At 43.3% G+C, this 13,514-nt stretch overlaps 1 protein-coding gene and 1 long non-coding RNA gene across 14 annotated transcripts in view; one reads left to right on the top strand and one right to left on the bottom strand.

The window, feature by feature from the left end:
• Nucleotides 1-5,165, bottom strand: part of Zfp638 (zinc finger protein 638) — a 119,117-nt gene extending 113,952 nt beyond the window's left edge. For all 13 annotated transcript variants that reach the window (XM_006236749.5, XM_006236751.5, XM_039107597.2 and 10 more), the window contains exon 1: nucleotides 5,011-5,165. In XM_006236749.5, the coding sequence (XP_006236811.1) occupies nucleotides 5,011-5,096 (86 nt within the window). In that variant the 5' untranslated portion in view covers nucleotides 5,097-5,165. The remainder of the gene's footprint in view (nucleotides 1-5,010) is intronic.
• A 144-nt stretch (nucleotides 5,166-5,309) lies between these two features.
• Nucleotides 5,310-8,794, top strand: LOC134486808 (uncharacterized). Its single transcript, XR_010066201.1, has 2 exons — nucleotides 5,310-5,505; nucleotides 8,165-8,794. It is a non-coding gene; the product is annotated as an uncharacterized LOC134486808 (long non-coding RNA).
• Nucleotides 8,795-13,514: the final 4,720 nt, after the last annotated feature.

Genomic DNA, 13,514 nt, shown 5'->3' with positions numbered 1-13,514 from the left:
CCCAGCCCCGAAAAATGATCTTTTCTTGGAAATAACTGGACTAAATGCTTCACCAAAATAAGTAAACTAGGACTAGTGAGACAGCTCAGTATTTGTTACACAACCTGATAGTCTGAGCGCAGCCCCCAGATCCCACAGTAGAAGAGAAATGATTCCCAAGTTATTCTCTGACCTTCACTTGTGTGTGCATACAGAAACACAAAAGAATAATAACTAACTTTTTTTTCACGTGAGTAAACCAGCCAGATGTGGTAGTGCAGGCCTTTAATCCCAGCACTCAGAAAGGAGTGACAAGTGCACCTCTGTGAGTTCGAGGCCAACCTGGTCAACATAGTGAGTTCCAGGTCAGCTAGGAATCCGCAGGGAAACCCTGTTTAAGCAAAAACAGGGTCTAACAGCAAAGGAATTATACCAGGAAAGATCACATGAACAACCCAGGACTCAGGCTGGAGAGTAGTTAAATATATTTATGGGGATGGAGAGATGGCTCAGTGGTTAAGAGCATTGGCTGCTCATCTAGAGTACCCGGGGTTCAATTCTCAGCATCCACATGACAGCTCACAGCTCCATGTTCCAGGGGATCCTCACACCAATGTACATAAAATAAAATAAATAGCATTCGCCGTCCTTACAGAAGAACAGAGCTACCTGCACCCATTGGCAGCTCCCAGTGGTCTGTAGCTCCAGTTCCAGGAGATCTGACACCCTTTCTGGCTAGTGTGGACACTGCATGCATATGGTGCATTTATATAAATGCAGATAAAACACTTGTACAGATAAAGTAAAAATAACTAAATCATAAAAAAGAAAGACTCAGAACCGTGTTGTACCTCAAACTCTGACAACATTGTTGTCTAGTCTTTTCATTCTCACTTCCATTTGGATTCCAGTTTTTATTTCCCAGAGCTCTGATGGTTTCCTTCCCTGCTGCTCTTGTGTGAGAACCTATCTCCTTGCCTCTTTAAAGATATTGTTCTTGAAAGAGCAGACGAGAGTGTAGATATGAGAGACATGAAGAAGCAGACTTTCTAAAACTGAGATTGACAGAGCCCTGCATCGTCTGGCCTATTTGATGGCATTAAAACAATTAGAGGGGGGTTGGGGATTTAGCTCAGTGGTAGAGCGCTTGCCTAGCAAGCGCAAGGCCCTGGGTTCGGTCCCCAGCTCCGAAAAAAAAGAAAAAAGAAAAAAAAACATTTAGAGGAAGGACTCAAAGAATGACAGAAAGATAAATAAAAGCAGCCTCATTTGGCTTTAAAGTAGCCATATTTACCCACATAATAATAGAACAGCTAAATAAGCTTCTCTTCTCACCAAACCCCAAACCTCTGGTGGCACTAACGCTTCAATGGAGAAAAACTGAAATCTTAATAAGGCCTATTGGGCTTCCACCCACTCACCCTAAAATGGCATATTCCATATATTAGCATTCTAAAATTAAAAGCTGAGCATGTAGCTGTGGGTGAAAGCAAGCAGAAGCAACTGTACTACTAATGATGATGATCCTTGGAAAAGAAGGGGTGGACGCATTAGTGCCCTAGGTAGCCTTATTCTCACCTTCACACAGCTTACAGTCGTCTGACACAGGAGAGCCTCGACTGAGGAACTGCCTAGATCAGACTGGTCAGTGGGCATGTCTGTGGAGGATTATCTTGATTATTAATCGATGTGAGAGGACCCAGCTAACTGAGGGTGGTATCATCCCCAGGTAGGTGGTCTGCGTTACACGTAAAGGCTAACTATGCATTGTGCTTTGACAGCATTGTTTCCTCACAGTTCCCGCCTAGAGCTCCTGCTCTGACTTCCTTCAGTGAGAGACCAAGACCCACAAGTGTAAGCCAAATAATCCCTTTCCTCCCCAAGTTATTTTTGGTCAGAGCATTCATTTATCATAAGAACAATAAGGAAGCTAGAACAACTAGGTATTTTTAGATTTTTTTTGCACTATTTCTTTAATGAAAGATGATACATTACCAAAAATAAAAGAGCTCAAAATTACTATTTAGTAAACAAAAGCGCAAATGTTCCATTCCAATGATTATCTTGACATTTAGAATTGTTTTAGATGAGGTACAGCATACTCTACCATTCTACAAATCATAGTACACTTTTAAAAAATAGTCAACTTAATATATGTTTTTTAAAACATGTTTTTAAATTTTATGTATATTGGTTGAGGATATCAAATGCCCTGGAACTGGAGATAGACAGTTCTGGGCTGCCATGTGGATGCTGGGACTTGAACAGTTATTATTATAACATTCTCCTTCTCTCTCTCTCCATACACACACACACACACACACACACACACACACACACACACACACACACAGAGTCTCACAACGTAGTTAGTTCTGGCTGTTCTGGAACTCACTATGGAGACCAGGGTATCCTTGAATTTAGAGATCTGCCTGCATCTGCTTCCTAAGTGCTGGGATTAAAGGCATGCACCACCACTACCTGAAAAGCATTTGACTTTTTTGTTTTGTTTTTCAAGACAGAGTGTCTCTGGCTGTCCTGGAACTAGCTCTGTAGACCAGACTGGCTTTGAACTCAGAGATCTGCCCGTCTCTGTCTCCTACGTGCTAGGATTAAAGGTATGTGCCAACACACCAGGCTAAAATAAAAAAATCAAGTCTATTTAGATTTATTTCCTTTATATGTATGAGTGTTTTGCCTGAATGTGTATGTGCAACATGTGCCTGCCTGGTAAGTGCAGAGGCCAAAAGAGAGCATCAGGTCCCTGAGACTGGAGTTACGGATGGTTGTGAGCCAATGTGGTGGATGCCAGGAACCAAAACCAAAATTTTCCCGAAAGCAACAAGTACTCTGAACTTCTGAGTCATCTCTCCAGTCCTATGTTCTCTAAATTATTCTATTGCCATAAAGCATTATTAAGCTTTTCCATTCTGAGAAGCTACAATAAGGAATAATACATTTTATAACCTCCCTTCTTAAAATATACTTAACTCTAAAAGAAAGACACTAAAAAGTTTTGACAAGTAGGGACAGCAAATCGATCTTTAAGCCTATGGCAAAGCAAAATGAACAGAAGATATAAATTCAAGGGTGTCTCAGTTATTGCTCTATTGCTGTGAAGAGACACCATGACCAAGACAACTTAACGAGAGCATTGTGGGCTTGCTCACAGTTTCATGGTCAGTCCATTGTTCTCAGGGTGGGAAGCGAACAGGCATGGAGCTAGAGCAGCGGTTCAGAGCTTTACATTCTGACTGGCAAACAGCAGGCAGAGATAAAGAGGCTGGGGCTTGTGTGGGCTTTTGAAACCTCAAAGCCCACTCCCAGCGACACCCCTCTTCCAGCAAGACCACAGCCCCTCCAGCAAGACCACAGCCCCTCCAGCAAGGCCACACCTCCTAAACAGTTCACCAACTTGGGATAAGCATGCAAGTATATGACCCTACGGAGGCCATTCTCATTTAAACCACCCCAAAGTGCTAGCAAATTCTCTGTAGCAATGTTGGTTTTGAAAAGGTCCATTCGAAGTTCTTCCTACTTACCGAATAAAATTAGTGTTTGTACATTCTTGTCCTCAAGTAAGAACAATCTCTAATATACACTCCTTTTAAAAGTCAGTAATACTATCATCGTTTAAAGACTTCAGATTAAGTTGCAGCACACACACACACACACACACACACACACACACGCACGCACGCACGCACGCGTGCGGGCACAAAACCAAACCAAACCAAACCCAGCAATTAAAACCACCTAGTGCCACCACTCCTTTTCACTCAAACCAACCCTGGGGGCTGAGAAAGGGCAAGGCAGACTGAAACAATGTCACAAGAACTTGACTCAAAAAGTTGGCACCAAGAAGGATGACATAACACCAAAGCGTTTCTCCACAATGCTTGTCATTCACACACACACACACACACACACACACACACACACACACACACACACACTAGGAGTGCAAAATGCAAAGTGATTCCCAGCAGGTCCCTACAGAAAACCAAAGAAGATTCCAGCCAGAAGGATGAATCTCTGGGACTGACGATTCCTCTTAGTGCCAATTCCTCTTAGTGCCCCCAATGCCTGCATGTAAACAGTGTCCCTTGTGACTCATGGGACATGCCAGTAGCTGCCCTGATTAGGGGCTGCTGCCTCCTATGCTGAGCTGTGGGTTGACTACTCCAACTGCCAGGTGCCGCCCACTTTCCCTCCGCTAAGGGGGGCGCTGTTAAACATTTTCTGAATCTAAGCCTGGGTGTCAGTGGGTGAAAATCACACAAATGGAAGAAATACAGCCTTTCAAGAACGTCCCAAATGCTGTGCAAGGCTCCTTTCATTTTTCCCATTCTTCAATATGTATGGTGGGCTTTTTTTTTTCTTGTTTGTTTTTTGTTTTTAAGTGCTGAGGATGAAACTCAGGGGGCTTTGCACAGAAGGTAAGCGCTCCACCCCTGAGCTTCCACAGCAGCCCCTCCCCCAACTTCTGATGACAGAAGCTTCTTACTAGCCAAATAAGAAAGCTCGAAAGTTACTCTTGGATGGGGGAATGTGACGGTCTTGCATTCGAACGTCTACAGTCTTGACATCAAAAACTATTTTAAGATGAGCCACAGCAAGTTATGCAAGTGTCATTTTTGAAAAAGATCAAGCTTTTCAAAGCTGAGCTCATCCCAGCCATTTCGCTGCACCGACGCTGAGCGGCCAGCCCTCCACCTATCCTCTCAGGGGTCTCCGTCATGTATGCTCCTTCGCAGAACCCAGGGCTTCGCGCTGAGCCTGTCCAAAGTGGCCAGGGACTGTGGCCGCAAATGTGGCCAAGGGCCTGTGCAGCCTAGGGGCTGGTGTCACCAAGGGCGCAAGCCCAGGCGTCCCGCGCCTTTAACTGACAGCCAGCCACCTCCTACACGCCCAGCGCTCAACGAGCGCAGGAGCCAGGGAGTGACTGACAGCCACAGGGGACTTGGCGGCCCGCCCCTTGAAACCTCAGCGCGGGCGTCTAGGGGCACCTGGGACAAGGGAAGCGCTCACCGCCTCAGGGAGTCCGACACCTGCAACGCCCCGGAGGCCCCGGACTTGGGGCTCGACGCCGCTGCCGGAACACCAGCCCCGGGCATCGCCGACCTGCACAGCTCTGAGCTCCTCCCTCACCTCGTTCGCCTCTGCCGTGTCCCCAGGCGTTGAGCTCCGTGCAGGGTCCCGCCCACCAACAAGCCAGCCAATAGGAGACGAGCGCGGGAATCCGGGGGCGGGGTCTGACCAGCCGATCCCCGCCCCCCGCCCCCCCCCCCCCCCCCCCCCCCCCCCCGCCCTGGTCACTCAAAGCTCAGCGAAGCATCAGTGAGAATTCAGGCTGGAGCTGACAGCAGAGGGGAAAGGTCTGTATCGCCAGAGACTTGCTTCTGATCTGGAGGGCTCTTCCCTGTTTAGACCAAATAGGTCTTGGTTGAATAATGGTTAATAGTCAACCTGACAGGATCTAGAATCACCCAGAAGACAAACCTCTGGGCACATCTGTGAGATAAGGTAAGTGGAGGTGGTAAGACCCATCCTGACTGTGCGCAGCACCATCTCAAGGGCTGGAAGGCCCTGGATTGACTAAGAAGAACACGACTCAGTTCGAGTGAGGATGCAATGACCATTCCCTCATGCTCCTGCTGTCTTGATTTCCACCATGACTTTCAAACTGGGCCAAACTAAGTACTTCCATAACTTGTTTTTGTCGGCCATTTGTTATTTTTAAAAGATTTGTTTTTATATGTGTGCTTGCTTACATGTATGTGCCCACAATCACGTCTTTATGTAATACAGCAATTGTCGACATCTCTGCTGCTCGTTATCTTTGCTTATTTTTCTCTTTTAGTTCGGTATGGTTTAGGATTGTAAAGTTCCTCTAAAGCACATGTGTTACAGTTGGTCGTGTTAGAAACTTTCCCAAATAGTGCACGCATGGGTATGGAGGTCATCAGTACCTCGCCCTCCAAAGGTATGTAGGCTCACCTTCTGCCTTTACATTTAGAGTTGCAATGTGGTGAACTGCTTCAGCCGAGGCAGCCGGTCTCACCACAGACACAAAGGCGGCCAGAGCAAGTGGACATGGTTAGAAAGTTCTGAAATCATGAGTCAAAATAAGCGGCGTTGGGATTTAGCTTAGTGGAAGAACGCTTGCCTAGTAAGTGCAAGGCCCTGGGTTTGGTCCTCAGCTCCGGAAAAAGAAAAAAAAAAAAAAGACAAACTAACAAATAAATCTTTTCTTTTCTTTTTTTTTCCAGAGCTGAGGACCGAACCCAGGGCCTTGTGCTTGCTAGGCAAGCGCTCTACCACTGAGCTAAATCCCCAAACCCCAAATAAATCTTTTCCACTTTGACTTTTCACGGGTCTTTTGTCGCAGAAACAGAAATCTGACACACAAACATACACATGCCAATTTATTATTTATCTTTTAACTTTTTAAATTAAATGTATTTGCTTTTGTGTGTTTGCACACACATCCACATGTGCACAGGTACAAAGGCATTTGTGCAGAGATCAACTTGTTAGGGTCGGTTTTGACCATGCTGGACAGGTTGTAAGGCATCTCACCAGTCCTCATGCTTTTGTTTTGTTTTCCTGATTTAATTCTTATTTTGGAGGAAGAGCACACGTCAGGTGTAGGTTCTCATGTATGTAGGTGTGTGGGAGCTAGAGGTCATCTTTTGGGTATCATCTTTTTTTTTTTTTTTTTTTTTTTTTTTGGTTCTTTTTTTTTCAGAGCTGGGGACCGAACCCAGGGCCTTGCGCTTCCTAGGCAAGCGCTCTACCACTGAGCTAAATCCCCAACCCCTTTGGGTATCATCTTAAGAGATTGACCACCTAATTTTTTGATACAGGTTCTCTCACCAGACCTGGGGCTTGCTGATTCACCGAGACTGGCTGGCCAGCAAGCCCTAGAGAGCCTCCAGTTTCTGCCTCCCCAGCACCAAGCAAGAAACGAGTCTTGGCCACAATGTCCAGCTTTTTAAATGGGTGCTCTGGGTCAAATTCAGGTCCTTTTGATCCACATCCTCCTGTTGGCATGGCAAGCACTTTACTGTGACCTATTGCCCCAGCCCACAATACATCATCTCTTTATGTAGTATACTATCTATTGACCATTTTAAAATGCAGATTATATATGTATTTATAAAGTATGTGTATAAAAATTAGTCCGTTGGGGTTGGGGATTTGGCTCAGTGGTAGAGCGCTTGCCTAGGAAGCGCAAGGTCCTGGGTTCAATCCCCAGCCCCGAAAAAAAGAAAAGAAAAAAAAAATTAGTCCGTTGTGAATAGTCTTTTACCCACCATACCTTTTGGCTTAATTAGTTTGGTTACATTTTGGGAAATGACTGTATTCATTTTCATGTAGTTACACTAAATGATTTTAAAATGTTTTTAGAGGTTTTTGTTTTTGTTTTTTTAATCTTTCTTAGAAAGTCTGTCATGGTTATTTAAAAAATAGGACACAAAGTTGGCATAGGGTAGAAAGATGGTGTATAGATCTGGGTGGGGTTGGGAGGAATTTGGAGGGAATATGATCAAAATACATTCTATGCATGTATTATAGTCTCAAAGAATTAATTAAAAATATTTAAAAGTCTATCATTAACCCCAAGGTTTAGAAAAAGTCTACTATGGTTAATTTCCCAATAATCAATAATGTATATTATCTATAACAGAAATAATATATGACATGACAAAAGGTAAATCATAACTTTTTCTTTAGAGAAGATGTATAAATGCCAACAAGCATGTAAAATATGCCTAGGTATTAATAGCTGCTAATGGCTTAGATATGAAATGTACCCTATACGTCCTCAGATACCGAAGCAGTGTTTCAGAGGTGGGACATTGGAGAAGTGATTGACTCATGATGGCTCTACCTTCATTGAAAGACTTAAAACACTGATAGATTCAAAGTCTGAATAGTCAGGAAGTGGTACAGCTATGGAAGAGGGTCTGAGTTAGAAGCACTGGGTTCCTGAGGACCTTTTTAAAAGTTGTCTTCCTGTGGTCCCTTCCTGACTCTTTTCTGTTTCCAAACCACTGAGGGGAAGACTCTCCTACTGCTGTGGTGTGCTGCCAAAGCCCATGGAGGCCAGCAACCATGGACTGAGGCTTCTGGAACCACAAACCAAAACAAATCTTTCCTCTTTTGAATTGTCTATCAGGTTTTTTGATACAGTGACAGAAAGGAAGAAAGAAAGGAAGAAAGGAAGAAAGGAAGAAAGGAAGAAAGGAAGAAAGGAAGAAAGAAAGAAAAAAAAAGAAAGGAAGGAAAGAAGTCAAAACAGTAGCCATCAAGCAAATGCAAATCAAAACCACATCACCATATTAATATTTTCTTATATATTAATAAAAAGATAGCGATTTTATATAGTATATATAATTTAGAAAAATATTGCAGCAAGTGTCAAGTGTTATGGACTGAATTGTGTCCTCTAACAATTAATACTGAAGCTTTAACCATCCCAACTTAAGAGAGGTGATTAAGGTTAAATGTCATCATAAGGGAAAGTCCCAACCCAGTATGACAGTCATCCTTATGAGAGGAGGAAGAGATAGGTATATGTGCAAAGACTCGGGGCTCAGCAGAGAGGTGCAAACCTGTAAACCGATCTCTGGAGAGGCTGAGACTGAAAGACCGTCACAAGTTTGAGGCCATGCCAGTTCTATAGGGAGACGGTTACTAAAACAAACAAACAAAACTCCATGCCACAGGGAGAAGACATCATCTGCTGATAACCATCTTGAATTTCTACCCTCTAGACCCGTGAGAAAATAAAAGTTCTGGTCTTTAATCAGCTCAGTCTGCGGTATTTTGTTCTGATAGTTCTAGCCAGCGAACACAGCATGTATGTGAAGAAACTGGAACTAATGCTCACTGTTATACACAAATAGTAAAAAAACGTAAGGTGGGAGACTACTTTGGACGACAGTGTAGTCACTCTAGTCCAGTCAAAGAGTTATGAGACGACCCAGCCCTGGCACGCTTACATACATACACAACACAGGCAGCACATGCCTCACAAAAACTGAGGAGTGAAGCAGGATTATTTATAATGGAGAAAAGGTGATGATGGCTCACATACCCATCAACTAGTACATAGGTAAAACAACGAAATACATCTACATGGTTATTCAATAATGGCAAGGGCTGACGAACAGACATGCTGCAGCATGGTGAACCTCCAGAGCGTCGTGCTAAGTTAAGTCTTTTGGTTAAAAATCACGTGTTGTAGAATTCCACTTATAAGACACATCAAAACAGACCCAACTATAAAAAACAGAAAAATTAGTGGTTATTTAAGACTAAAAAGGAAGAGAATTGGTAAGAATTAAGACTTAATACAAGGGTTTTTTTTTTTGTTTTGTTTTGTTTGTTTTATTTAGGGGGAATGATGAATTAATTGTTCTATGATTGACTGAAGTGTTAACTGCACATCTCCAAATATACAGAGATTCGATCAAGTACTTCAGTGGAAGAACTGTATGTAGGTGAGCCGTAGCTCAATGAAGGTGTGAAAACAAACCGTCTGGATCAAAGAGTTTACAGAAGAACAAACCCAAAGAGATAAACCTTGGAGGAAGTTTTAGCCTTACTGCAATGCTAATTGAAAGTTATAAAAAGGGTTGGGGATTTGACTCAGTGGTAGAGCGCTTGCTTAGCAAGCACAAGGCCCTGGGTTCGGTCCCCAGCTCCAAAAAAAAAAAAAAAGTTATAAAAAGAGACCATCGATGAAGCTAGGAAAAATAGATAAATATATGCTCATAGAACGATTTAGCAGAGTAACCATTTTTTAAGAATGCTGTATCAAGGAACAAGCCTGGTGAAATTACTCACTTTCTCCTGATCTATATTGGGAATACACCTACTCGAAATAATCCAAGTGAAAGAAAATTACTTTCAGACACTGCCTATGGCAGCAGCATTTGTGATGGGAAGCAAGCTGAAGCTGGAAACCACCTGCATATTTAATAATTGGGAGGATATGTATTAAACTAGTCATCATGGAGTCCGTTCATTAATGAAGAAGCATACATAAAATAATAAGCATGCATGAATTAGTTCAGAAATGTAAATGAGTGTACACTTATGTAATGAGGGGGAATTTTAGTGACATAATAAATACCAGTATTCCTCTTATGGGCAAACACTGTCTTTGGGAAAATGGCAAGCCACTCTGGGGGAAAGGAAACTATGTCAGTATGTGTAAGGGAAGTCCTAGCAAGATAAGAAAGACTTACCTGCATGAAAACTTTGGGGAGGATTTATCATTGGTTTTAGATAAAAGAGATAGGATGGGGAAGAAGGGGATTGGAGCCCTGAGTAAAATGAGAAGTCTGGGTGTGCACCAAGTGAAGGGCTAATAGGAAATTGTTGGTGATAGAATGGGGAAACTGACTTTTAAAAGAGGTAGGGTTAGTATATCAATTTAAAAGCTGTCTCCCTAATGTTAAAATCTCAGTGAAGCTTTGTGTGAATGGGATTTTTTTTAATTGGATATTTTTTATTTACATTTCAAACGTTATTCCCTTTCCCAGTTTCCCATCCATACGTCCCCTGTCCCATCCCCCTCCCCTTCTTCTATAAGGGTGTTCCCCCTCCTTAACCACCCCCTACCCACCTCCCTGCCCTGACATTCCCCTACACTGGGGGTTCCAGACTTGGCAGGACTCAGGGCTTCTCCTCCCATTGGTGTGTGTCCATGCAGCTCGACCCATGGGTCTGTCCATGTGCAGTCTTTGGGTAGTGATTTAGTCCCTGGGAGCTCTGGTTGGATGGTATTGTTGTTCTTATGGGGTTGCAAATTCCTTCAGCTCCTTCAAGGGATTTTTTTTTTTTTTTTTTTTAAGAAAACGAAAAGGAAACTGAACTTGAAGCCATTGGAACCATAAAAAGACACCTCACATGAAACAAGCTCAGGTAGTGTCTTAGTTAGGGGTTTACTGCTATGAACAGACACTGTGAGCAAGGCAACTCTTACAAAGACAACATTTAATTGGGGCTGGCTTACAGGTTCAGAGGTTCAGTCCGTTTCATCAAGGCAGGAGTATATGGGAGCATTCAGGCAGGCACGGTGCAATTCAGGCAGGCACGGTGCAGAAGATGCTGAGAGTTCTACATCTTGTTCTGAAAGAAGCTAGGAGAAGACTGATGTCCAGGCAGCTAGGATGAGGGTCTTAAAGCCTATATCACAATGACACACTTCCTCCAACAGGGCCACACCTCCTAACAGTGTCACTCCCCGGGCCAAGCATATTCAAAGCACCACATGTAGAAAGGCTGGAAGAATGAGGTGGGGGCTCAGAGCACCCTTGTAAGACTGCTATTTGGAGGATCAGAAGTTCAGGGTCATTCTTGGCTGAATGAGTTTGGGGATAGCTGGACTACATGAGGCCCCGGCCTCGCCCCAACAAAAAAGAGAAGACTCCTATAAATTACTAGTAATTGGGGGCTGGAGAAATGACTCAGCATTTCAAAGTATACCCACATTCGGCAGCTCACAACCATCTCTAACTCCAGTTCCAGGAGATCTAATGACTTTTTCTGACCTCTTCGAGCACCCATATACATGTAGTACATATTAATATACACACATATACATACTCATACATAACCCTTAAAAATAAGCATTGGTAATCATGGGGAAGGATGTGGATACTCATGTTGGATGTTTTGAATGAGTTCAGTTAGACTGCAAGAGGAGATGCTGTAGCTGAACCTTGCATTGCATTAAGATATGAAAACTGCACGAAATAGATGTATTTCAAGTTCGTCCATCTTAAATATATGGCTTTTGTATCCTATTTTGACAATATTGCTCACCATCTGTTGACTAACAACGCAGGAATAAACCTACAGAACACAGAATCCAGTGTAAGTAACAAGGTCAAGAATACTCTGAGAAAGAGAAATGGAGATGAATGTGTGAGGTGGAAAACCTTTTTCCACTCTCAGTTTAAAAGAGGTTTAGTTAGGCCGGACGAGTCCAATAGCCTCAGTACATTGGGCTCTCTGCAGAAGTGCTATCAGAGCGAAAAGTATCAACTGCTCAGTAAGGCTGGCCTGTGAGAAAAGTTCAAAAGAATACATGTGCAGATGGCACTGTTAGGGAGCGTCTTCAAGTTCTTAATCACCAGACTTCAGAAGTCATGACTGCACTGACTTAGACAGAGGAAGGTCACTAACCAGCCCTGATTTAGAGACGGCAGGTTGGTGGCACAGGGCCTAGAAGTGATTTTCCCAAGGTTAGAAAGCAAGCCAGAGGGTGAGCTGAAAATAGCTGCAGAGCTCACACTCCCATGCAGGCTATATGATAACTTGTGTACTGTCAGCACAGAATGGAGGAGTGAATGTCCTGGCGAGGTTAGCACATTTCTATGGCTGAAGGAGACTTGCTCAACCATCACAAATGCTGCTTAATATCAACAAATCACTTGCCTTATTTTATTAACTATAATCTCCTGGACATGTAATTGAAAGTCTCAGGAATAACAAAATTCCTCTCTGATTACAAAAAAAAAAAAAAAAAAGGACAGAGTCACTCCATCATACCTCTGGAAGGCTTAAAACTCCACCTTTGACTCTCACCTTTTATAAAGACTAAACAATCTTCAAACAGTGACTCTTCAGTTCTGTTTTAACAGCAACCTCGTAGGGTCTTGCAGGTGTGTCTAAATATTTTTGTAAATTCAGAATTTTCTGGAGACTTGGGCACTCACCAGTGACTTCTTGTAAGTTTCTTTACTGAACGTACAGACCTGAAACATTGAAGGACAGTCTAAAAGGTTTCACAAGGCAGGCACGAAGTTATGTCTCCAGGCACCCCAGCTGTGGAGATTGCTTATCTAGCTCCTATGCTCAGAGCTGCGGACGTGTAAGGGAAACAACGAAAGGCAAGCCCACTGGTAGACCCACCCTTTCCGAGATAGTCTCACGCAGTCCAGTGACTCTGTCAACACAAAGTGGTTTTAGAAGTGAAGGCAATCCCATCTTACTTCTCATTGAGGATTCTCTCTGATGGTGGCTGTGTAAGGTGGGACCATACTTCCTGGCCAACCCTAAGTGGGAATATTACCCTAGACTCCGGACTCCAGAATGCTTATTCCCTTTCCTTTATCTAAAGAGTCACTCGGTCACGGACTCTGCCCAGTTCTTTTCAACTGTACTTTCTGCAAGACCCTGGACAGAGAAAAGGTTAAGTGTACTGTAGAAGGTAATGTGTTCGGGGTTGGGGATTTAGCTCAGTGGTAGAGTGCTTGCCTAGCAAGCGCAAGGCCCTGGGTTCGGTCCCTAGCTTCGAAAAAAAAAAAAAAAAAAAAAAAAAGAAAAGAAAAGAAAAGAAAAGAAAAGAAAAGAAAAGAAAAGAAAAGAAGGTAATGTGTTCATTAACTGCCCGTGAGCTCTTACTTACCTGGCTGAGGCCAAGCCTTCTCACAGCATAACATGGTACCTGAAAAGCAAGACCCAGCTACCTGGACAAAAAGCATGCAAGCGACTACATTTTTTAGGGGGTG

This window comes from Rattus norvegicus, chromosome 4, assembly GCF_036323735.1.
Source record: "Rattus norvegicus strain BN/NHsdMcwi chromosome 4, GRCr8, whole genome shotgun sequence".
Taxonomy (NCBI): Eukaryota; Metazoa; Chordata; class Mammalia; order Rodentia; family Muridae; genus Rattus; species Rattus norvegicus.
Note: the sequence above shows the minus strand (reverse complement) of the source record. Positions and strands in the feature narration are given on the sequence as shown.